Source organism: Brassica napus, chromosome C5 (genome assembly GCF_020379485.1).
Source record: "Brassica napus cultivar Da-Ae chromosome C5, Da-Ae, whole genome shotgun sequence".
NCBI classification, from domain to species: Eukaryota; Viridiplantae; Streptophyta; class Magnoliopsida; order Brassicales; family Brassicaceae; genus Brassica; species Brassica napus.
In genome coordinates this window covers 43,728,807-43,752,799 of record NC_063448.1, presented here as the reverse complement: position 1 = coordinate 43,752,799, position 23,993 = coordinate 43,728,807, and the positions used below count along the sequence as shown (strand labels likewise).

Here is a 23,993-nt window from a genome sequence, read left to right as displayed (position 1 = left end):
TCACCAACGTTCTCACCGCCGCTTCCTCTAAACACTAGCGCCGCCGCTTCTTCTAAACCCTAGCGCCGCCGCTTCTTCTCTGTAAACCTTAGCGCCGTTTCTCTGTAAACCCTAACGCCGGTAAGTCATCAATCTCGAGGAAAAGATGAACATAAAACGTTGTCTCTATCAATTTACTCATTCTCACCGTTTCACGTTTATTTTTTCAGATCTATAACCGCAATGACGAGTACTCCAACTCCTTCTGCGACTAATCAGGTCCGCTTTGTACTGGAAGACTTGTAAGTAATTTAAGTCGTCTGGAAAGTCTTCCAACTGGACGACTTAGTAGATGACTTAAATATAAGTCGTCCATTTGGAAGACTTTCCAGATGACTTAAATTTAAGTCGTCTGGAAAGTCGTCCAGTTGGACGACTTTCCAGACGACTTAATTATAAGTCGTCTGGACTTATATTGTTGTCTTTGATTATTTTGCAGACAAAAAGGATGGATATTCCAGAACTCCCCCGTAGGTTATACACATCAGGGGAAGAGCCAGAAGCCCACAATAGCATTTCGTATCATACGGATAACAGCAAGTTGCATACTGCTCTTAGGGAAGCTCTTACTGATGACGAATTTGAAGAGTTCAAGGAGTCGAGTTTGGGAGTTTTCATCAAGTTCAAGGAGCATGGATTTGGTTGGGCTTCAAGGCTGGTTCACTACATGCTCAGTTTCAAGCTGGACATTAAGAAGAAGTATGAGATGTGGTCTCTCGTTGGTCCAGAACCTTTGAGGTTTTCACTGTTAGAGTTTGAAAACCTCACTGGTCTAAACTGCGAGTACATCGAGGACCTTGAGACACCAAAATGTGACGTTACCCAAGAGATGGTTTCTTTCTGGGGGATGCTGGGAGTTCATCTGGAAGCTGGGCCAACTACTGATCAGATAATAGCAGCACTGAAGAGATGCGGGGATTGGTCCAGGGAAGATCGCAAGCGGCTCGCGTACCTCTCCATCTTCACTGGATTCATTGAAGGGAGAAAGTTTTCAACCGCTACACGATCTACTCTGGCAAGGCTAGTGATGGATTTAGAACGGTTTGAGAATTATCCATGGGGGAGAGTCGCGTTTAAGGTGCTGATGGACTCTTTGTGGAACAAAGAAATTACTGGCTGTTACACCGTGGATGGGTTTATACAAGTTCTTCAGGTCTGGGCGTACACAGCTATGCCGGAATTGGGTGCTAGTATTGGTGGTCCCAGAGCAGACAGTCCGTCTCCACCGATACTGGCTTACGAGGGCAGCAGAGGCCGCAGATCAATGAAAGCTGCTATCTTGAGTCAGGTATTTACTTCAATCCAAAAGACTGCGCAGACGACTTATAATAAGTCGTCTGGAAGGTCGTCCAGCTGGACGACTTATCGGACGACTTAATTAAGTCGTCTGGAAAGTCTTCCAGCTGGACGACTTATTAGACGACTTATTATAAGTCGTCTGGAAGGTCTTCCAGCTGGACGACTTAGTAGACGACTTATAATTAAGTCGTCTATTTAGTATTTTTTTTCAAATATCTAACTCGATTCTTCTATTTACTGCAGACCCGCGTGATCAACTTTGTTGAGAAGGACATTAGTGAAATGTGGCCAAAATGGGACTCTGATGTTGAGGACCTGCCCGCGGAGAATATCATTAAAGTCATGTATGAGCGGAGACCGTGGAAGTGGACCATGGATTGCTGGGAAGTCACTGGAAAACGAGCGAAGAAACCTGCTCCCACTGTGAGATCTCCTTATACGGCAGAGAAAAAAAAAAGATAAAGTGGCAGCCTATAATCCATTTCCGCCAGTAAACAAAGATAAGTTGAAGGAACTCGCTGATTGGTTGAAAACTGATCCGTAAGTGATTGCTTTACCCATAATAGCTTGATTTAGTCGTCCAAAACTGATTACTTTTTTGTTTGCAGTCATTATTCAACTAAGACCGAGGACAAACCACGTACATCACCAACAAGGTGGTACCACTTCCTCCGGACAGCCAGAGAATGGCTGGAAGACTGCGTAAGTCTTCTGCACACGATTTAAGTCGTCTACAAAGTCGTCCAAGTAGACTACTTTCCAGACGACTTAAAGATAAATCGTCTGGAAAGTCGTCTACTTGGACGACCACGTAGACGACTTATATTTAAGTCGTCTGGTAACTTCTAACTTGTTATATTTAATATGCAGCATATAGATGTTTGGATTAATGTGCTAAGGCAGAGGTATCAGGAGAACCCACAAGCTTTCAGGAGCGAGCGAATGTGCTTCCTGGATCACAACTTTTCCCAGTCTTGGAGAGAGCAGTATCAGCTCTTCAAAACATCGGAAACTGATCACAAAGGTTTAGGAAGAGTTCTACCTGGTGGGGCGTCGAATTTTTATGACGGATCAATACCTTCATTTTGCCAATCAAACAAGAAGTGGGGGGAGGACATTGATGATATCTATGCGCCAGTGAACTTGAACGACAAGCATTGGGTTGCTACTTGGATATCGATCCGTAAGAGGCACATAGTCGTCTGGGACAGCATACCTTCATCAAGTGTACCAGACGCATGGAATGCGATAATGGAGCCTTTTCTCCAGATGGTCCCTTATCTGCTTGTTGAGTGCGCAGCCACCGACGAAATACGGGTCAAATACGGGTTGGAGCCATACACATATGAGAGACCGCTGAAAGGTGTACCCACGGCCAACAATGGTGATTGTGGCGTGTACGCTGTAAAGTACATTGAATGTCATGCTCTTGGGGTCTCCTTTGACCCTAAAGACTTTGCTAGGTGCAACGCGAAGAAAATGAGGGATAATATGGCGGTGGATATATGGAAGGAGCTTGTTGATCAGCATTTGAAAGAAAATGTGGATGGTGATAAGTTCGTGGGCATGTATGATTAGATTTGTGTTTGTATTTGAACTTGTCTTTGTATTTGAACATGATTTTTTAACGAGCGAAGTATTTGTATTTCAGCTTGTCTTTGTATAGATTTGTAAATATATAAGTTGTCTGGAAGAAATAAGTCGTCTGGAAGGTTTTCCAACTGGACGACTTACAAATAAGTCGTCTAGAAGGTTTGGACGACTTATTATAAGTCGTCTGGAAGGTTTTCCAACTGGACGACTTACAAATAAGTCGTCTAGAAGGTTTGGACGACTTATTATAAGTCGTCTGGAAGGTTTTCCAACTGGACGACTTACACTGGACTTCTAAAAATAAAATACACTGGACGACTTAGTAGAAGGTCGTCTAAAAATAAAATACACTGGACGACTAAAAATTTAGTCGTCTGGACGGGTAATCAAGACTGGACGACTTAAATTTAGGTCGTCTGGACAACTAGTCAACTGGTTGTGTACATTGTGGTTTCGTATGGCCAGTTTCCTTACAGTTTAAGCATCTCCGTGCCCTGTGTTTCTTCCTGGGTTTGTGTCCTCTCATCCTAGATAGCTCCAACCAAGATTGCCATCTTGATTTCTTCGGTCTCCCCCGACCACGCTTTAGTTCTGGAGGAAAGCATTCTCGTTCCTCAATATGTTGTGACACGATAGGATATATATTCTCTGAGTATCCTGCATACAGATAATTCTTTGAGTACAGTGGACATACAAGTGTGAAGATATGCAAACCAGCATGTGTTCCAGCAGCTATAGCATGAGAGCAAGGTATTTTCTCCACTCCATAGACACCACAATCACACTTTGCATGTTCCAAATCAACCACACAGTCCATTTTGCCACCTTTGACAAAGAAATGCCATCCATCAATTGGTTCGACCGTCATCGTATCCGCTATCTCTTCTCGAACAGCAAGCAAGTATTCAACACCCCGGCTATGTTCAGTTGTGAGACTCAAAGCATCTTGTCTCCTTTTCCAATACCATTTTCCTAACTTCTGCCTTATGAACTCCAGCAGGAACGTAATCGGAAATCCTCTTGCTCGCTTCAGTGCGGAATTAATAGATTCAGCAATGTTGCTTGTTTTTATGTTGAACCTGTTCCCCTTACAATAAACCCTTGACCATAGCCTGACGTCGGCTTTCTCCAAATACGTTGCAAGTTCCGGGTTTGCACTCCGTATCTCAGCCATGTACCGGTCAAAATCGTAAACCGTGTGAGCATAAGCAGCCCCTTTCACCAAGTACATGAGATGTTTCCCTTTAAACTTTTTGACAATGTTATCTTGAAGGTGATAATAACATATTCCTCGGGTTGCCCAAGGAAACACCTTATCACACGCACTTTTAATGGCCTTGTGCCGGTCGGAGACTATCACCAGAGGCTTGTCATGAGATATACAACTAGCCAATTTTGTGAAAAACCATTCCCAAGAAGGTACATCTTCCTCATCCACGATCCCAAAAGCCAATGGGAATATCTGAAAATTGCCATCTTGTGCGGCTGCAACTAACATAGTTCCTCCATACTTTCCACTTAGGTGAGTTCCATCCACCACAATGACCCTTCTCTGATACTTAAAACCTTTGATAGAAGCTCCAAAAGAGAGAAATAGATACTTAAATCTTTTCATAGAATCAAGTTCTATCGCCGTGATAGAATCAGGATTTGCAATGGAGATTTGCTCGAGATATGATGCCAGACGCGAATACCCTTCTTCTGCTGATCCTCTCACCAATCTTTGTGCATATAACAGTGCTCTGTATGAAGTGGTGTAATCAAGCGCCATGCCAAACATGTTCCTCATTGCATCAGTGATATGCTGCGGAGTTATCCCATCAATAATTCCAACACGATCAATGAAAAGACTACCTACATACTTCGGAGTACAGTGTCTCCGCTGAGCGATTCAGTCTCCCACTGAGCATAAATGTTTTTCCACATACTTTGTTACCCAAAACGTGTTTGTCCCATGTTTGACACTCGCTCTGACCTTCCATCCACAATAGCTAACCCGACATGTTGCCACAACGAGAGTTTTCGTTGATTTGTATAATCTGAAAGAAAACTTACCCCTCACTGCTGCTAACCGCAGCTCTGAAAGCAGTGCACCCTTGCTAACAAAACTCTTGTTGACATAGATACTGGTACCATTCGATTTTCCTCCTTCAATAGCATTTGTCTTAGCATATGTCTTTTGGATTTCTTCAAAACAAATATTATCATCATCTTCCTCCTCCTCATCTGGAACCTTTCCATAAAGACTGTAATCCCCACCATTCTGATCCGTTTCACCAACAATAGAATTATCAGCATCCTCCTCCCCATTTTCCTCCTCCCCATCTTGATTTTCATCTTCAACAAACTCATTATCACCAACATCTTCAAAACATTCATCAGCTTCATCATCATCACCAACATCTTCTTCCCATTCACCAGCTTCATCATCATCACCAACATCTTCTTCCCATTCACCAGCTTCATCATTATCACCAACATCTTTTTCCCATTCACCAGCTTCATCAATATCCCTTTTCTCTGAAACCGTTTCGACCTTGCTGCGGCTTGATACACAAAGACATACTCTATGGGTTTTGAGTATCTCCAGCAAGTTTCGAACTTGTCTATCACTTGTAACATGAATGGGAAGACTGCCTGGAGCCATCATCATTTCTGCTGGTAATGAGTAGCTAATCTCCACACTCACTGTTCTCATGTCCAGGTTATAATCTTCTTGAGCCATTGCAACAAGTTCAGCATGTGTTGAATCTTCATTCAATAAAAACAATCTTGCTCCTTTGAGATCATCAACCACAAAATCCCAACGGAAATCTCTCAACAACCATTCTCCATACACTGCATGTAACTGAAAAATCATCTGCAAATATTCAAAATAAAACACATTAGTAAACATAGAGAAAATGAAGAAGTTCAATAAACATTGCCGCAGACGACTTAGCATTAAGTCGTCCAGAAGACTTAAAGGTAAGCCGTCTAAAGAGGTCACTTTTGCAATTGAAAATTAAAAGGGACGACTTAATTCTAAGTCGTCCGGCTTTGTTTGTTAAAAAAAAAACTTCAGACGACTTATATATAAGTCGTCTACGAGAAACGGGCTAGTTTTGCATTTGACCGAATCGTGTCAGATCTTTGACTATTTCTGGACGACTTATAATTCAGTCGTCTCTGGGAAAGTTAAAATTTCAATATTTTATGAAAACTTGACGACTTACGTGTAAGTCGTCCTAGGTTAGTTTTGTAATTGAAAAATAAAACTTGAAATTTAACTTTCTCCAGACGACTTAGATGAAAGTCGTCCAGCTAAACGACTTAATTTAAGGTCGTCCGGGATAAGCAAGGTTTGACCAGAAAATTGGAAAAAATTCTGGACGACTTTGCTTTCCCCGGACGACTCTAAATTAAGTCTTCTGGAGGGACGACTTTATATTAAGTCGTCTGGTTAAAGTCAAATTATGAAGTTTTATTTTTCAATTACAAAACTAACCTAGGACGACTTACACGTAAGTCGTCAAGTTTTCATAAAATATTGAAATTTTAACTTTCCCAGAGACGACTGAATTATAAGTCGTCCAGAAATAGTCAAAGATCTGACACGATTCGGTCAAATGCAAAACTAGCCCGTTTCTCGTAGACGACTTATATATAAGTCGTCTGGAGTGTTTTTTTTTAACAAACAAAGCTGGACGACTTAATTTAAGTCGTCCGTTTGACCAGAAGACTCATCAGTAAGTCTTCTACATACATATGACTTACTAGTAAGTCTTCTACGCGAACAGATCTTGAAAAAAAATTCAAATTCGTACCTTAAACTAGGTGAGATGACTTCGTTTGCACACAGGGTCTTCTCCAACCACCCAGAACCTCAAACGAAAGCAACCGTAAGTCAAAACGAAAGAAATATGGCTCTGTCAACCATAGCCCATATTTTGAATCAAAAGCTTGAGTTTTTTGGATGAATATAGAGAGAAAGTGAAAGAAATGTTATTTTTAGTTCATAACAATTGAAACAGAGAGAGTGTAAAGAGATTTACGTGCATTAAAGGGCATTAAAAGCTCCAAACAGTTCGTACAAGGTTGTTGCCACTATTCATTGCAGTGGCAATATTGTAAATACTTGAAGAAGATGAGGTTGAGACAGTAAAGAAGCCATTTTCGAAAAAAAAAAAAAATGTTAATGGCATTTTCGTAGATAAAATGCAGGTGTGGGGTTAAAATCTCAAAAAAAAAAAGTCAAAAGAAAATGTTAGTTTTCTGTTTGACTCCAAGTTTTGAGTCACTTTTGCAAAAAACCCTTATTTTACAGTGTTGATTGAGATACAGATTACAACAAAGATCGAGGCCAATGAGTTGACATGGATAAATTTCTTAAAAGTTGATTTGAAGCCGTTCACTGGAATGTTATGGATATTTCTTCGGTGTGGGTATGGGAGTTTCTTCGTCGACGAGAAGAAGAAAGTGGCATTGATTTGGGATAAACACTACCCCAAAGCTTACCTCATTGGAGAGGGTAATTACTTCAAAGTAGTTGCTCTAGGAAATTCTATATATTATTGGGCAGTTGTGTGCTCTTATGTTCAGAGTTCGGTGCCGATTCAAAAAGGTCCAGTACATGCAGGAGGCTAAAGGAAATTACACAATTGTTAGTCCTTGTCATATGTTTTTTTCTTTTTGAAAAAGACTGGTCCATTGTTTCTGTGTTGTTAACTTGATTCTTGTCGAATGACCCTTACTCACGTAGAAGATACCTACAAGTATTATATATTTTTTGAATGATACCTACAAGTATTACATTTAAAACGTGCAAAGAGACTTTGAAATCTGTCAAGTCATGTCTTTTTGTTATTTATCTATCTCATGTGTTATTGAGATTCTATTGCTGGGTATTCTTTCCGACTAAGTACTATATATAGTATAATAATTCTTGTCATCCTAATCTAGATACAAGTGAGAATGCAGGTTACTCCAAACATTATTAGCTACATAGTTTTATATGTATTATTTTGTTTTTATCTAGCTCATGTCAGTGGTTGCTTGTATTAATTGGAAGCTAAAAACAGAGGAAGAATGCCCTCGGATATGGACAAACAACTTCCCTTCTTGTCTTATATATGTCATATCTAGCAAGAATAACAAATCACATATATATATATATATATATATATATATCTTTGGAGCTTTAATTACTACGTGATCAGGTTCTTGAATATGATCTTGAATTGGACTTGCTCCATTGCTTCCACCGAAAAGATGCTATAGTACCATTTCTGTTGAGATGTGATGAGGCTTATGAGAAGATAGATGAAGGCACAAAGGAGTTAAGAGCATGAGAGAGTAAAGGAGTTAAGAGAAGGAAACGATGGAAGAGTTGATAGGGCGTGGTACGGACGGATGGACCGTACCATCGACCGTACAAGGTGAAAGTGGGCGAGTAACTTCTCCGGATAACTCGGTTGTACCGTGATGAAATTACATTCGACCAAAACCTTATCCAAACGTTGGAATAGATAAGGGAGGCGCGGCTTGACAGCTAGGACAGACTGGCAAGAGCCGGAAAGGAAGAGCATCTTTGCTTTGGATCAGAAAGATGCCCAAACATGTGAGGACTCCCATTGGCTGGTTTGAATTAAAGCATCAGCTCTTCCATTGCCTTCACATGCTTGCTTATCCTTATGTTTCGAAAACCCTAAGTGTATGGACCTATATATATTGTAATCTCAACATTAATAAAGATTAGACAGTTCTAAACAATCATTCTCCTTACTCATTTCACTATGATTCTCCATTAGTCTCTAATCAGTCTCTTAATCTCTTATTCTCTCTTATTTTCTTCTCTAATCCTTTCTAAACTCAGATTACTCATTACATTCCTTAAATGTCATATGGTATCAGAGCAAGGTTGATTACAATCTGAGTTCATTGGTGTTTCTCTTAAAGATTCAAGTTTGAAGCTTTGAGAGATCAAGTGAGTGCGTTTGAAGATTTCTTTGAAGTTCAAGGCTCAAGGGTGATTTTGTGTGTCTTTGGGCGATTCTTTGGAGGTTTCTTTGAAGACTCAAGAGTGAAGTTGTGTTCTTGAGAGCTACGTGAGTTCTCAGTTCAAGATCTAGTCTTTGTTCAAGCTGTAGACGTCAAGTTGTTCAAGAATGGAGAGTGGTATGAAGATGAAGGTCGCGGTGACATTCAAAGGGAGCAACTACCTAGTATGGTCTAGGATGGTGAAGACTGATGTGGGAAGCAAGGGTTTATGGAAGCATATCACATCTGGTGAGGCTCCAATGGCTATTACTCAAGGAGGTGACAAGGAGAGCACCACGGAGAGTGAAGTAGAGAAGTGGCAACAAGAAGAAATGATGGTGATGTCTGTTCTTCATGCTTCATTGGAGCCGGCTATCTTAGATACTTATAGCTACTGTGAGACAGCCAAGGAGCTGTGGGACACTTTGAAGAAAGTGTATGGAAACACTTCTAATCCGAGCAGAGTGTTTGAAGTTAAGAAGGCGATCAATGGGTTAGCTCAAGATGAGATGGAGTTTACTAAACACTTGGGGAGGTTCCGGTCTCTTTGGTCTGAGTTAGAGATGCTGAGGCCAAGCACAGTGGATCCAGAGCTGCTAAATGAGAGGCGTGAGCAGGATAAGGTCTTTGGGTTGTTGCTCACGTTAAATCCAAGCTACAATGGATTAATCAAGCATATGCTGAGGTCCAAGAGACTACCTGATCTTGAAGATGTGTGTGCTCAGATACAAAAGGAGCAGGGCTCAATTGGCTTGTTTGGGAGCAAGGAAGACTTGTCTCTTGCAAATGCTGCGCACTCTGATCTAGAAGAGACTTCACAAGCCAACAAAGCAGCTCACAACAAGTATGAAGACAGGAAGTTCAATGGAAACTGTGATCATTGCAAGAAACATGGACACAAGAAGAGTCAGTGCTGGATACTTCACCCACACTTGAAGTCGGTTAAGTTCATGAAGGAAAGAGAGGCAAGAGGTCACATGACTGAAGGATCAAGTGGAGCCGGGCCATCTAACCGAGGAGCTGAAGGAGAGAACCGTGAAGGTGATGGCAAGGCCTTGGTGACTGACACGGGAGCTCCCAACCTCTGAGGCAATGATCATGACTTCATTAAGAGATCCGAGATGGATGCACTCATCAAAATGCTCAAGGATAATGGTAACATTCATGGTTACTCATCTGGTGCATCTATGATTGCTAAAACTATAGAAATAACTCCTAATGTGGATGATATTGCTAGGATTGATAGAAAGGTTGGAACTGAGCATTACCTTGATAGAAATGTTAGGATTAATGCATGTAGATCACCAATTAGCCTGTGCCATAATGCTAGCAATGCATCTAAACCATTAATTGTTGATTCTGGTGCATCTCATCATATGATTAGTGATACCAACTTGATTAAAGATATAGAACCAACTAATGGACATGTGATGATTGCAAATGGTGATAAGATACCTATTAAAGGAATAGGAAACTTGAAATTGTTTGATAAAAACACTAGAGCTTTCTACATGCCTGAATTTACTTCAAACTTGCTTTCAGTTAAGAAATGCGCAACTGATTTAAATTGCAATGTTATATTCAGTCCTAATGGTGTGAAGTTTCAGGATATTGAGAGCAGCCAGTTGATTAGAAAAGGAATTACCAAAGGGGAATTATACTTGCTTGAAGAGCTTGATCATGTTTCCAATTATAATTGCTCATTCACTTCTGCTTCTAGTTTGAATAAAAATGCATTGTGGCATGCTAGATTAGGACATCCTCATGGGAGAGCTTTGAACTTGATGTTACCAGGTGTTGTTTTTGAAAATAAGAATTGTGAAGCTTGCATTTTAGGCAAGCATTGTAAGAATGTCTTTACAAGAACATCTACTGTTTATGATAATTGCTTTGACTTAATTCATACTGATGTTTGGATTGCACCTTGCTTATCTGGAGATCATCATAAGTACTTTGTCACATTCATTGATGAAAACTCTAAATACACCTGGTTAACTTTAATTCCATCAAAAGATAGGGTGATAGATGCATTTAAGAACTTTCAAGCTTATGTGACTAACCATTATCATGCTAAGATTAAGATTTTGAGATCAGATAATGGAGGAGAGTACACAAGCTATGCTTTCAAGAGTCATCTAGATCACCATGGAATTCTTCATCAAACAAGCTGTCCTTACACACCTCAGCAGAATGATGTGGCCGAAAGGAAGAACAGGCATTTGATGGAGGTGGCTCGGTCCCTGATGTTCCAAGCTAATGTACCCAAGAGGTTCTGGAGTGATGCTGTATCTATTGCATGCTATCTAATCAACCGGATTCCTACAAAGGTGCTGAAGGATCAAGCACCATTTGAGGTTCTAAACAAGCACAAGCCATCATTGGAATACATGAGAGTCTTTGGATGCTTGTGTTATGTTCTGGTACCAGGAGAGTTGAGGAACAAGTTAGAAGCAAGAAGTAGGAAGGCAATGTTTATTGGCTACTCAACAACTCAAAAAGGATACAAGTGTTATGATCCAGAAGCTAGAAGGGTACTTGTATCTAGAGATGTGAAGTTTATTGAAGAAAGGGTATATTATGAAGAGAAGAATCAAGAAGATTTGAAGGACCTCACATCAGATAAGGCTGGAGTCTTAAAGATTATCTTGGAAGGTCTAGGCATCAAGATGAGCCAGGATCAGTCCACGGGTGGTGGAGGCCAAGAAGGGAGCTCTAGTGCACCTATTGGAGCTGTTCAAACACCTCACCTTGATCATGAGGGGGGGGGGAAGTGAGCCTGAAACTCAAGAAAATGGCCAAGATAGAGCCTGCTTGAGTGAAGAAGGAGAAGAGAGTGACTCAGGCTCTCATAATCAAGGTGATCAAGGCCAAGGAGACATAGAAGCTCAGGCTGAAGTACAAGAACCGAGTGTCCAAGATGACCGGTTCAAGATCAACCAGTATTGAGGAGAAGTACAAGGCTGAAGAAGGATCCTTCTAGCTGGGTAAACACGAGAGTGTACTACAATGCCCAGGCTGTGGAGCATCCTTCTCAGGTCGTGTGCTCCTTTGCTCAATACCCTTAAGAGCATTGTGCTTTTATGGTGAACTTGGACGAGAGTTATGTTCCAAGAAGCTATGAAGAGGCAATGTTGGATAAAGAATAGAAAGAATCAGTAAGAGCTGAGGCAGGAGCTATGATAAAGAATGACACATGGTATGAGAGTGTGTTACCTAAGGGAAAGAAAGCTGTGACTAGTAAATGGATCTTCACAATCAAATACAAGGCTGATGGGTAGATTGAAAGGAAGTCAAGACTTGTTGCAAGAGGCTTCACTCAAACTTATGGAGAGGATTATATTGAGACATTTGCACCAGTAGCTAAGCTGCATACAATCCGGATTGTATTAAGCTTGGCTGTGAACCTTGGAAGGGGCTTATGGCAAATGGATGTGAAGAATGTTTTTCTACAAGGAGAGCTTGATGATGAAGTCTATATGCATCCGCCACCAGGTTTGGAACACTTGGTGAAGAAAGGAAATGTGTTGAGACTGAAGAAAGCCATTTATGGATTGAAGCAATCACCAAGAGCTTGGTACAACAAGTTTAGCACTACCTTGAATGGCCGAGGCTTCAAGAAGTCTGAACTAGATCACACTCTCTTCACTCTCATCACTCCCTCAGGTATGATAGCACTCCTTGTGTATGTTGATGATATCATTATCACAGGAAGTGATAAGGAAGGTACCAAAGTAACCAAAGAGTTCCTTAAATCCATGTTTGAGATTAAAGACTTGGGAGAAATGAAATACTTCCTTGGGATTGAGATATGTAGACCCAAGGAAGGTTTGTTCATGTCCCAAAGGAAGTATACACTTGATCTCTTGAAAGGTGCAGGTGCTTATGGAGGCAAGACAGCAAGGATGCCTATGGAGGATGGCTACAAAGTCCCACGAAAGGGGGAGATTGAAGACATCAAACCATATCAGGATCCTAAACTCTATAGAAAACTAGTTGGCAAATTGATTTATCTTACCATCACAAGACCTGACATTTGTTTTGCTGTGAATCAGGTGAGCCAACACATGCAAGTGCCCAAGGAACAGCATTGGCGCATGGTGGAGAGGATCTTGATGTATCTCAACGGCTCACCAGATCAAGGAGTATGGATGGGCTGCAATGGAAGCACTGAAGTGGTTGAGTACTGTGATGCGGATTGGGCTGGTGATAGGACTGACAGAAGATCAACAACCGGCTATTATACATTCATTGGAGGCAACTTGGTTACTTGGAAGAGCAAGAAGCAAAAGGTGGTGTCTTGTTCAAGTGCAGAAGTTGAGTATAGAGCTATGCTGAAGCTTACAAACGAGCTAGTGTGGATCAAGGGCATCTTGAAGCATTTGGAGATTGATTAAGCCACACCAATGACCATGCATTGTGATTACCAAGCTGCCATCCACATTGCCTCCAACTCGGTGTTCCATGAGAGAACAAAGCATACTGAAGTTGATTGTCACAAGGTGAGGCAGATGATCATCCTAGGAGTCATCTTGCCATGCTACACTAGGAGTGAAGATCAGTTGGCTGATGTGTTCACTAAGGCAGCAAGACAAAAGACTATGGAGTCCATTCACATCAGATTGGGACTCATAGATCTTGGGAAGAGAAGGAGCTGATCCCCTTAGCTGTGAGGTCTTTACTCTTTTTCTCTCATCAAGGTTTTGTCCCAATGGGTTTTCCTTGGTGAGGTTTTTAATGAGGAAGATCTCATGGCTATCCAAGCTTAGACTTTCACAAAGTTAAGCTTGAGGGGAAGTGTTGAGATGTGATGAGGCTTATGAGAAGATAGGTGAAGGCACAAAGGAGTTAAGAGCATGAGAGAGTAAAGGAGTTAAGAGAAGGAAAGGATGGAAGAGTTGATAGGGCGTGGTACGGACGGGTGGGCCGTACCATCGACCGTACAAGGTGAAAGTGGGCGAGTAACTTCTCCGGGTAACTCGGTTGTACCGTAATGAAGTTACATTCGATCAAAGCCTTATCCAAACGTTGGAATGGATAAGGAAGGCGCGGCTTGACAGCTAGGACAGACTGGCAAGAGCTAGAAAGGAAGAGCATCTTTGCTTTGGATCAGAAAGATGCCCAAACATGTGAAGACTCCCATTGGCCGGTTTGAATTAAAGCATCAGCTCTTCCTTTGACTTCGCATGCTTGCTTATCCTTATGTTTCGAAAACCCTAAGTGTATGGACCTATATATATTGTAACCTCAACAATAATAAAGATTAGATAGTTCTAAACAATCATTCTCCTTACTCATTTCACTATGATTTTCCATTTGTCTCTAATCAGTCTCTTAATCTCTTATTCTCTCTTATTTTCTTCTCTAATCCTTTCTAAACTCAGATTACTCATTAAATTCCTTAAAAGTCATAATTTCTAAGTAAAATGAGTGCTCAATGGCTCGTTTGTTGGTTTCACTCGAGAATTAGAAACCACATATCTAATCTCCGAGAAGCTTTCTTAAAAGTGTTTTTATGTTTTCATGTATCTTTGGAGGTTAACACATGATCTGCTTATCACACAGAATCTTGCATTGGACTTCCTCCACGTAGCTATGATCTTGAGAATTGCATTGATGCCTTCTTGGTTAGATGTTTCTTTTTTAGTTTCATTCATCTTCTTTTGTCTAGTTAGTATATTATTTTGTGACGGTTCCTGCTAGTGTTAGCTCATAGAATGTCATTATTATTTTCTATTCTTTTTCTCTAAAAACGAAAATGTTATGTGGTTTCAAGGTTCTTTTGAGATTCTGCATACTTTTAAATCGTTCGGTTAGAGAAGAGGTAGAGGAAGGAGACTGCTGGAAAAAAAAATTGTCATGAGATTTTTGTACTTAACAAAGTGTTAGGTTCCTGACTGTGTTATGAAGACGCACATAATACAACTAAGCCGGATATAAACCAACCTGACTTCACAACTGTAGAAACTAATCTATCCTCATGAGTTGAGGACTATTATCAACCCACCCCACAACATGGTTTCCAATAATGGTTACATTACATACTTACATTCCCTTGGCCTTCTCTCTCGGATCCTATCGTTTTCAAACCGGATCAAGGTGGGTGTATCTGTTTCTATACGTAACTTCTTGTTTTGGAGACATATAAGAGAGAGGTAGAACGAATATAAAGTGGTGTTTGTTAGCTTTAATTGTATACAATGAATCTCTTGCATTTGTTCTCTAGTGAAGTAAGAAACATGTAAATAAAAAGAAATTGTTTTGATTAGTAACTGTTTGATCACTGATTTGCCGATTTGTCGTGTTGCTTCTCCTTATGGATTGACACATTCAAATTTATTTTATTTAGAAGAACATCGCAGTTTCCTACGATCATTCAATTTACTTTATTTTAGAAGTTTAAAGTTTCCATTCGAGATCGTTACTTCTTTTGTGTGTGTAGACATCTTGTCGTTTTTCAAATGTTTGTCGTTTTTCCTTTAGCGCTGCATCAATTCATTTGGAGTACGTGTTTCAGTGTTTGTGTGCGCTAACGAACCAGACAAATGACGTCATTATCCTTGTAAGTACAACAAACAGAGATACCAAGACTTGGTGACCAAGTGATCATTTTTATAGATTATTAATTTTAGACAGATAATAAAAACAATAAAATAAAATAAAAGTGTTTTTAAGTATGTGTTTGGATAAGATTATACTTTGGCAACACGTCAAGAACATCACAGTTTATATGCAAAACAAACACGAATGGAATGTATTTAATTGATATTTATATAAGTATTTTCATTATTCGTATCTTTCTTAAAAATCTTAGATTACATTTTGTACTCTTATCATTGACATATTTTATTTACTTCTCTTCTAATACCATACTTGGGGTTCGCTTTCCTCCTAACGTCCCACTTTATATACAAAATTAAATAAAAATAGTTTTACGATGCTCTTTTTGTGTAAGATACCAAAATGACAGAGTCACTTTACAACTTAACAAATTATGTTACTTTATCGGTAAATATAGGTTGATAAAGTATGTTTGAAAAAAATAGAATCAAGGAAGACCTACCTATGGGACTCTATTGAATTTGCGAGCGTATTAATTAATAACGTTTATTGTACATAATAACGTGTTTGGTTCTCATTAGGGGGGTTAGGTGAAACCGTACACTAGCAAATACAGTTTCAGTCCTTGTTCAAAAAAGCGGCGCCAAGAGCCGCGTAATCGCCGGAAAGTCGCGGGGCGGGCCGGAGCCGCCGGGAGTAGGCTGTAATCGGCCAAAAAATCGGGTGTTTTTGAAAAACTTCGTTTTTCTTCATTTAAACTCTACAAATCGAATAATATTTCATAGATTCATCAATAATTAGTACAGATCTATCAAAAGAATGAAGAAATCACAGTAAAAACGATAAAAAAAAGGTAGTCTCCATGTTTAAGGTTTGAGATCTGGTAACAAGAAAAGAAGAAGATGAAAGGAAAATATTATTTTTACCCTTCATTAAACCTGGATTTAAAAAAAATGACCAAAAATGAGCAAGGGGGATTCGAACCCAGCCCTAATTCGGGCATTAGTAGAACGTTGGCCACTAGACCACATTAGGTTCTTGGTAATTCTATCAAGTTATCTAGTATACATACCGATAAATTAAATAAAAGTCTAAAAATTCAGCCCCGCGTAATTTCCGATTAATCTCCGATTTTCTTGTTAGGCGCTAGGCCCAACCCGACCGCCCGACAAGCGCATAACGAGTTCTCGAACAGGGGTTTCAGTAGTGTGAAAGCAAAACAAAACAACCAATTAATCAGAGGGTTAGAGCATGATTAACCCGGGGTTCTTAGGATGGAGTTCTTAGGATAGGGTTCAGAGCGGAAGTTAAGAAATTGTTTCTTAATTAACTAAAAAAATTAAGAACCGGTTTTTAAATAAGGACTTTAAGATCCGGTTCTTAATTTTTTTAGTTAAAAGTTAAAGAAACAATTTCTTAATTTCCGCTAAGAACCACGCTCTAAAAATCTCGGGTTAATTATGGTCTTAACATAAGTAGTAGAAAGAAGTTAGGCTCAAATTAATGTTTAGAGGCCAAGGAAGTTACGCAAGTAAAGGAGATACCTAAGAACCAATGAACAGATTCGTGGTCACATCCGTATTTATGATTCGATGTAATCAACAAAATTAAATAACGATGCATGAATTGCTAAACGCATGTGCAATTAATTACGATTGAATATGAATAAAGAAAAGAACTAGGTGTATACATTATAGTTTTAGTGGCTAATAACCATTCGGAAGAATAAAAAAATAGTTTAATTTGTTATTTATGGACCAAACTAATAATACATGTGGTAAATGCTAATCAAGGCAACGAGTCCACATGGAAGGATTCTCGTTCGTTCACCCAACTATTTATAATTTGCGTTCACATAAGGAATACCACGTGTCATATATTTTACAGAGTGGACTCAAGAGATTAGCAGCTATAACAACAGTTTAAAAACCAAAAACTGATTTAATCAATTAATTCATCAAATCTTATATCAAATCCCTAACATATATGAATATATCCAATCCCAGAATTAAGAAGAAATCTGCAAAACAAATGAAAATGAAACTAAAAAGTATAACAGACGAATTATTTAGATTCTTAGGGAGAAATCTTCTTTCTTGATGCTGGCTTTGTCGTGATCGGTCAACAAAAGCGGCTTTTTACCGGTCAACGGACTTTGAATCTCTTCGTCGACGACTGGATTGTGATGATGAAGGCTGAGCTCCGGTAACGCCGGGAGGTTTAAATCGATGAACGCACGGTTGCTTCGTTCTTCCGAAACCGTACTCGTCACGCTTCCACTCTGGCTAACCGATTTGCTTCCTCCGCCGCCTCCGATGGTTCCTTCGTAGTGACAGCGTTTGTGGCCGCCGAGAGCTTGACCCGTCGGAAACACTTTATGGCAGATGGAACACTCGTGGATCTTCCCGGAAGGTGCGATGGCGGTGGAAGTCGGATGCGCGACGGCGATGGTTGGAGGTGTCGAATCGTCGTCGGCGGTTGTGGTTGGAGGCTTTATTCGGTGGCTGGCTTTGTGGCCGCCTAAAGCCTGGTACGAAGGAAACGCTTTCCCGCAAACGCTGCACTTGTGCGAAAGCTTTGTGGTGGATTCTTGCGGCCGCCTCTTGGGTTGGTGGTGGTTGTTGGCGAGCATGAGGAGACAGAGAGCGAGGTACTCTTCCTCCGCAAGATCCTGAATTTGAGATTTAGGGCGAGAACGAGGCGGCGAGGAGGAAGGGCTGCCAGAACGCTGGCGTTTCGAGCGCTTGCGTTTCAGCCAAGGCTCCATGAAAACGGCGTCGTTCGTAAGATCATCTGTTGGTTCGTTTCTATCTTCCCGTGCTGTGAACGAAGAAGAATTCGTCGGACAATTCATCGCTTCGAGAGCCATAATCAGACGAATCTTTTACGTGTTGTGTCTTCTTTCTTCGAGTTTCGATCAGAAATCTTGAGAGATGTTTCAGAGTCTATCGCTTGAGAGAGATAGAGAGAAGAGAATGGAGTGAAGTGCTAAAGAAATAATTTGGACTCTATTTTATATGGAAACCACGTGGCGAACGAGTCTTAAGTCGGTCAATATTTTTATCTCTTTATCGTCTCACTCTGTTACTTAAGAAGCCTAAACACTATAGTAAATATATAATGAAATTCTTATAAACCGTACAATATTTAAATTAAATTGTAATATCAAGAAGGATTTTATCAATTTATTGCATAAAAGTATGTTAGCTCTTGAATATGTGTCAGATAATAACATAAAAAGATGCTACAAAAATTGCAGTGGGATAAAATTTTATATTAACCATCGTATCAGATTTTAGATTTGTGTATATTGTTTATTTTTATACAAATAAACTATTGTGATAAATTCATTTTAAATTAAGAAACTCGGAAAATCTAGATTGTAAACTAAAATTGACCAAAGAATCTAAGGAAAATATCGATGAACTTTACTGTTAAGTACCGGTTCTTGGTCACGGCTGACCTAATAAGGCACTCGTCATCACGAGTTCGAGATCGGTTCAAAGTCAAAAACCAAGAAAAGTAATTAAAATGGTAAACCGAATATAAATGAGATTTTAGCTAATATAAAAATCAAATTAGATTTTTTAAAAGGACTATACCTTTCCCGTTGAGCTGACTTATGTGTTGGCTATGCGCCATGAGACGTGTGGGGGCACGCCTTAAACCAAACGCGTACACGCCTAATTACGTTTTTTGGGTAATAATCTTTCCAGGATTTATTAAAATTTCTAGATTTTTCTCATTATCTAATCAGCATGAGCACAATTATTTACTAATCTTCACCGCGTGGAAGTAATCATTAATGCATTTTTTAAAATCAAATAAGTTTTAAGAAATGCTAGCTCACTAATATTCGCCTAATGAAACCCTGGAATGAATAATCAAGGAAATAAATTTTCCTTTTCTTTTTCTGTGAAAAAGAAACGAATGTTGAGCTAACTTCAGTGAAGTTGAGTGTAGGTGAGGAAAAAGTTTGTGGAGTGGCGTACCGTATGAACAACTAGAACGAGGCGTGTTTAAAGGACACGTGGTAGTTCAGTAACCACTTGTATGCCGATGTCACTTTGTTGTTGTTATACCTTAACAAGCAAAAAAAGTGGACGGGATTTATCCAAACGCGTTGGCGGAGACGTCACGTGGCGACGTTTACACGTGTCGGCTTGCTGGACAGACAAACAGGTATTGATGAAGAGACATTTTAATACGCTTTCTCTGATTCTAATCTTCTTCTCTTTTGCTTGCTTGCAAAAAATGTGCAGAGTAATGTTACTAAACCCATTCAAAGCCATGCCCCAGAATATGTGAAGCTATTATAAGACATTTAATGGTCCAGCTTTGACCCTGACTTTTAGTGTCTTCTTTTTGTTTTTGTAAGAGAAATAGTCTCTTGAAAAAACTAGTAGAAATAAATTTCTTATGACATGGTTATAATCTTGGATTAATTTTTAATTATTTTCATATTTTAGTCCGCTAATTTACATTTTGAGTGCAGTTTGTTATATTGTTATCAAAGCTTTTCTGAATAACCTTCCTTCAATTGTGATAAGACTCTAAGATGAAAAAGACGATCTTATTGCTTATCGTATGAACCGTAACAATACCAAGATGGGAAGTCTATGAACCCTAACGCCAAGGTCCTTCAAATCCAGAGAGAAACCTCTCTGAACTTGCCTCAAATGCAGAGACACTCCTTTGATCACAGAGTTACATTGCTTAAATGAAGTTACTACAGAATAAAAGATTCTTAGTATAGTACACCACGATTGAATTCAATCTCTTGTAGGAGCAACCTCACGTCTTTTGACTCCAAGTCTTCTTTGACTCTAAAGAATCCACAGTGAACTTCCTTTAATAACCTCAAAACATTAACCAACCCACCGTTGCATTCACTTTCATCTAGCCTCTCCTCAGAGTATGGCTTTGAACACTGGCCATTGCTCATCCTGAAATACTCGTAACTGCTAATCTCAACCAAGTTACTCTTGTGATCAGGCCACACATCACGTCTATCATCCACAATCACCACACCACGCTCATCAGCCAAAACCAAATCAAGCGTCTTCAAGTAAGGACTCTCCTCCCTCGTGATCACTCTCCTACCGAAATAGATTCGCCTCGGATCGATCATCTCCAAGACGGATTCAGCGTAATAGCGGTTACCCTTTGTGTAAACATACATTTTGAACATCTTGTGTGCTTCTTCCAAGAAATCGTGGACAAAAGGACGTAGCTTTATCAAGCGTTCGACGGGATCTTGGTCGGATTTCAACATCCAGAGATCGTGCCTTGAACCAGCTTCTTGGATAAGATACTTCTCCGCTTCGGTGAGAGATGGGACACTTGTGGTGTGGACAAGGGTATGGTCTAAATCAAGGACTAAGTGGAGTTTCTTCTCGCCCGTACAATAGAACTTAGTTGTGAGACGTTTTGCTAAGGCCAAGGCCTCGTGGCGTATCTGTAGACCGTCGGAGAAATAGTGGAATGATCTGAAGTGGCGTTTTTCGACCATTGAATTGCAGGCTGTGCAGACTCCGTGACAAGCGAACGAGTGAAGACATGTGGTAGAAGACAAGGAGTCGTAGGGCACCGGTTCGATCTTCTGTCTTTTGGGGTTTGGTTCGAGAGACAGAGTTTCGAGTATAGACATGGTTTTTTCTCTGATTAGGTTGAGAATAACAGAGAGGATTGATCAGAGAATCGTGGAATCGAGCAAGGACAACAACAATAAAAAACCCTAGTTTTTTTGTAAGAGAAGGCTGGAGAGGAGAGTGTCGAAGCAAGTGGTCATGGGATGAACACAGAACAGGTGTTGTAATTTATAGAGGGCGGAGAGACTAGAGAGAGACTCACTAGGAAAAAAGGAAAGTGCAAACTACCTGATTCACCATTATGCCCTTTTACTTTATCCGCGTTTTCATTTATTCAGGAGCGCGTCCAAAAAATCTTCTAATTGACTGTTATACTCTTTTTTCCTTTTAGTTTGACTAATTTCAATTCCTATGGAATTTGGGTTTTGGGCTTTCTACTCACTCAACTACAAACACAAATTGTAATTGTTGAACTAGATCCTGATGCGCGGATATGAATTTACGGTTTTTGATTATTTAATTAACTAAATGATGTATTTGTACTATTTAATGTATTATATTCACTAAGTAAATTATTTTTTTGAGGTCTTAAACCATTGATTTATGACGAATAGTCGATGATATCATATAAACAAATTGAACATATGCACGTAATTAGAGAATTGTATACGATATATAAAAACAATGGTTATGAATGTAAAATATGAAGAAATATTATATAATGACTTAGTATGACATAAAAGATTGTAAATTATTTATACATATTAAAAAAAAATACAACGATTTTTTTAACTTATATGAAGAATTTAACATATAAAACAACTGATTTATGTAAATAATTTTAGATGTTTTATTAATAATAAATTATTTATATTTTTTGTTTTGAGATAAAGATAAAAATTAAATGTCCATAACCCAATTATGTTAAAAGACCTTATTAAGAAAGCCCATGTGATTATCATTAAGGTAACTGAAAAAGACAAACAATAAAATAGGAAGTTTAAATTCATTTAAGCATATTTCATTAATGTAACTGAAAAGACAAGTAATAAATTAGGCAGTTTTATTCGTTTTAGGATATTTCATAAATGCAACTGAAAAAGACAAGCAAAAAAATAGGGAGTTTAATTAATGAAATAAGAACATTTTCAAATAGGTACTTCTCTTTTAATAATATAGATGTTACCAAGTGAAAGTTACTAATGCAAAAAAAAAAAAAAAAAATACAAGTCATTTATAACGCAGGAATTATCTTATTATCTACTCTATTAATTTAGAGTCCTATTTTTTTTTTTTGAATTATACAGAGGTATCTTGGTTCCACAGAAGTGATCCAGACTAGTCACGTGTTGCCACGTGTCGGTCCTCTGTCCCTGGCGATGCCGAAATGTTAATTCTCCAGTGGCCGGGATTCGAACCCAGGTGGTGGTACTCACAGCTGTAAGTCCTTTACCACTAGAGATAGAAACCCCGGTTTAGAGTCCTATTTTTTATGAAGATTGTTTTTAAATTTTGGACTTTTTCATTTTTAGTACCACGGTTAATATATTACGAGATGCACAAGTTTGTTACACATTATATATTTACACGCTACTTACATAATGAGACTCGATCACTTAAAGTAAACCAAAACCTTATTTACCATAACCATCGGAAATTAATCTAACAAAACCGATACATTATTAACTATTAGAATAATAATACACTAACTCTGATTCTGATTTGACTCCATGTCACCACAAATGATCGATCATCTTTGTTTATATTCCAATCTACATATACAAGACCATGTTATTATAGAAGAGTAATACAATAACACGATTAGAAAAAAAAACATGGTATTTTCTGCTTATTCTCAGATCAATACCTGCGCACATAAAGAAATCAAAGTGTTTAATATTTGGTTGAGCTTCACCCATACAAACATTACCACCAATTTATAGTTCTTAATATGAAAATAAGTCGCATATAAGCTTCAGTCATATATATTTATAATTCAAAACATAATTGACATTACATATGTTTTCTTTTTTTTATATATCTATTTAATCCATGTATTATAAAGGGATACTGCAGTTTATATCGATATTGTAATACCAATTGTTTTAATTTCTATTAATTATCAAAATCTAATCAAATATAATAGAATATTCTAACCTCATTAACAATATATAAATCTAATCTTAACTAACGTACCGTGCAAACAAGATAATCTCTAACAACTTAATTCCTTTTTATCTTCAAAATTTTCTTTTTGATCAAAGTAGATTCTTTGTTTTAACTAATGGGCTAATTCCATAGACAATAAGTATAACTATTTTGCAAATATATGCTTACCAAATGAGTATCTATTATTCTTATATGAGCCAAAAGTTTTCAAAGTTTGAATATATCAAAATTTACATAAATGTCTATCTCTTCCAAATTGTGTTTCAAAAAACAATTTTTTTTTGTCAACAAATAACAAACTAAAATACAAACGTTATATACACGTCCAAAACAAAAGTTAATTATTAAAAATAAAGAAGTTATACAAAAATAAAAAATATAATCTCATCTCAATAATTATTACGAAAATTAGTACAAATATTATCCGCACACAGCGCGGATCTGGATCTACACTACAAGAAAACATCGATATTCTGACGGACATTCCGACGGAAAATGAAATCCTCGGAATATACCTCGGAATTTCCGAGGAAATTCCGAGGAAACACAAAATTGGGTTTCCTCGGAATATACCGACGGAATTCCGAGGAAACTACAGTCCGTCGGAATATTCCGAGGAAATTCCGAGGAAAACTGTGTTCCTCGGAAAAAACCGATGAATTCCGAGGAAATATTATAGCCGTTGGAGGGCCGTTGGGGGATTTTACAAAATTTCGAGGAAATTCC

The 23,993-nt window shown here is 38.8% G+C and overlaps 2 protein-coding genes across 2 annotated transcripts; both read right to left on the bottom strand.

Moving 5' to 3' along the window:
• Positions 1 to 17,428: 17,428 nt before the first annotated feature.
• LOC106390058 (zinc finger protein AZF2) lies at positions 17,429 to 18,710 on the bottom strand. Its single transcript, XM_013830442.3, has one exon. It carries the CDS (start codon positions 18,374 to 18,376, stop codon positions 17,576 to 17,578), a length of 801 nt encoding a protein of 266 aa, XP_013685896.1. The 5' UTR covers positions 18,377 to 18,710; the 3' UTR covers positions 17,429 to 17,575.
• Positions 18,711 to 20,066: 1,356 nt separating this feature from the next.
• On the bottom strand, positions 20,067 to 21,374 carry LOC106390059 (RNA polymerase II C-terminal domain phosphatase-like 5). Its single transcript, XM_013830443.3, has one exon. The coding sequence runs from the start codon at positions 21,155 to 21,157 to the stop codon at positions 20,255 to 20,257; it is 903 nt and encodes a 300-aa protein (XP_013685897.1). The 5' UTR covers positions 21,158 to 21,374; the 3' UTR covers positions 20,067 to 20,254.
• Between the last annotated feature and the right edge of the window lie 2,619 nt (positions 21,375 to 23,993).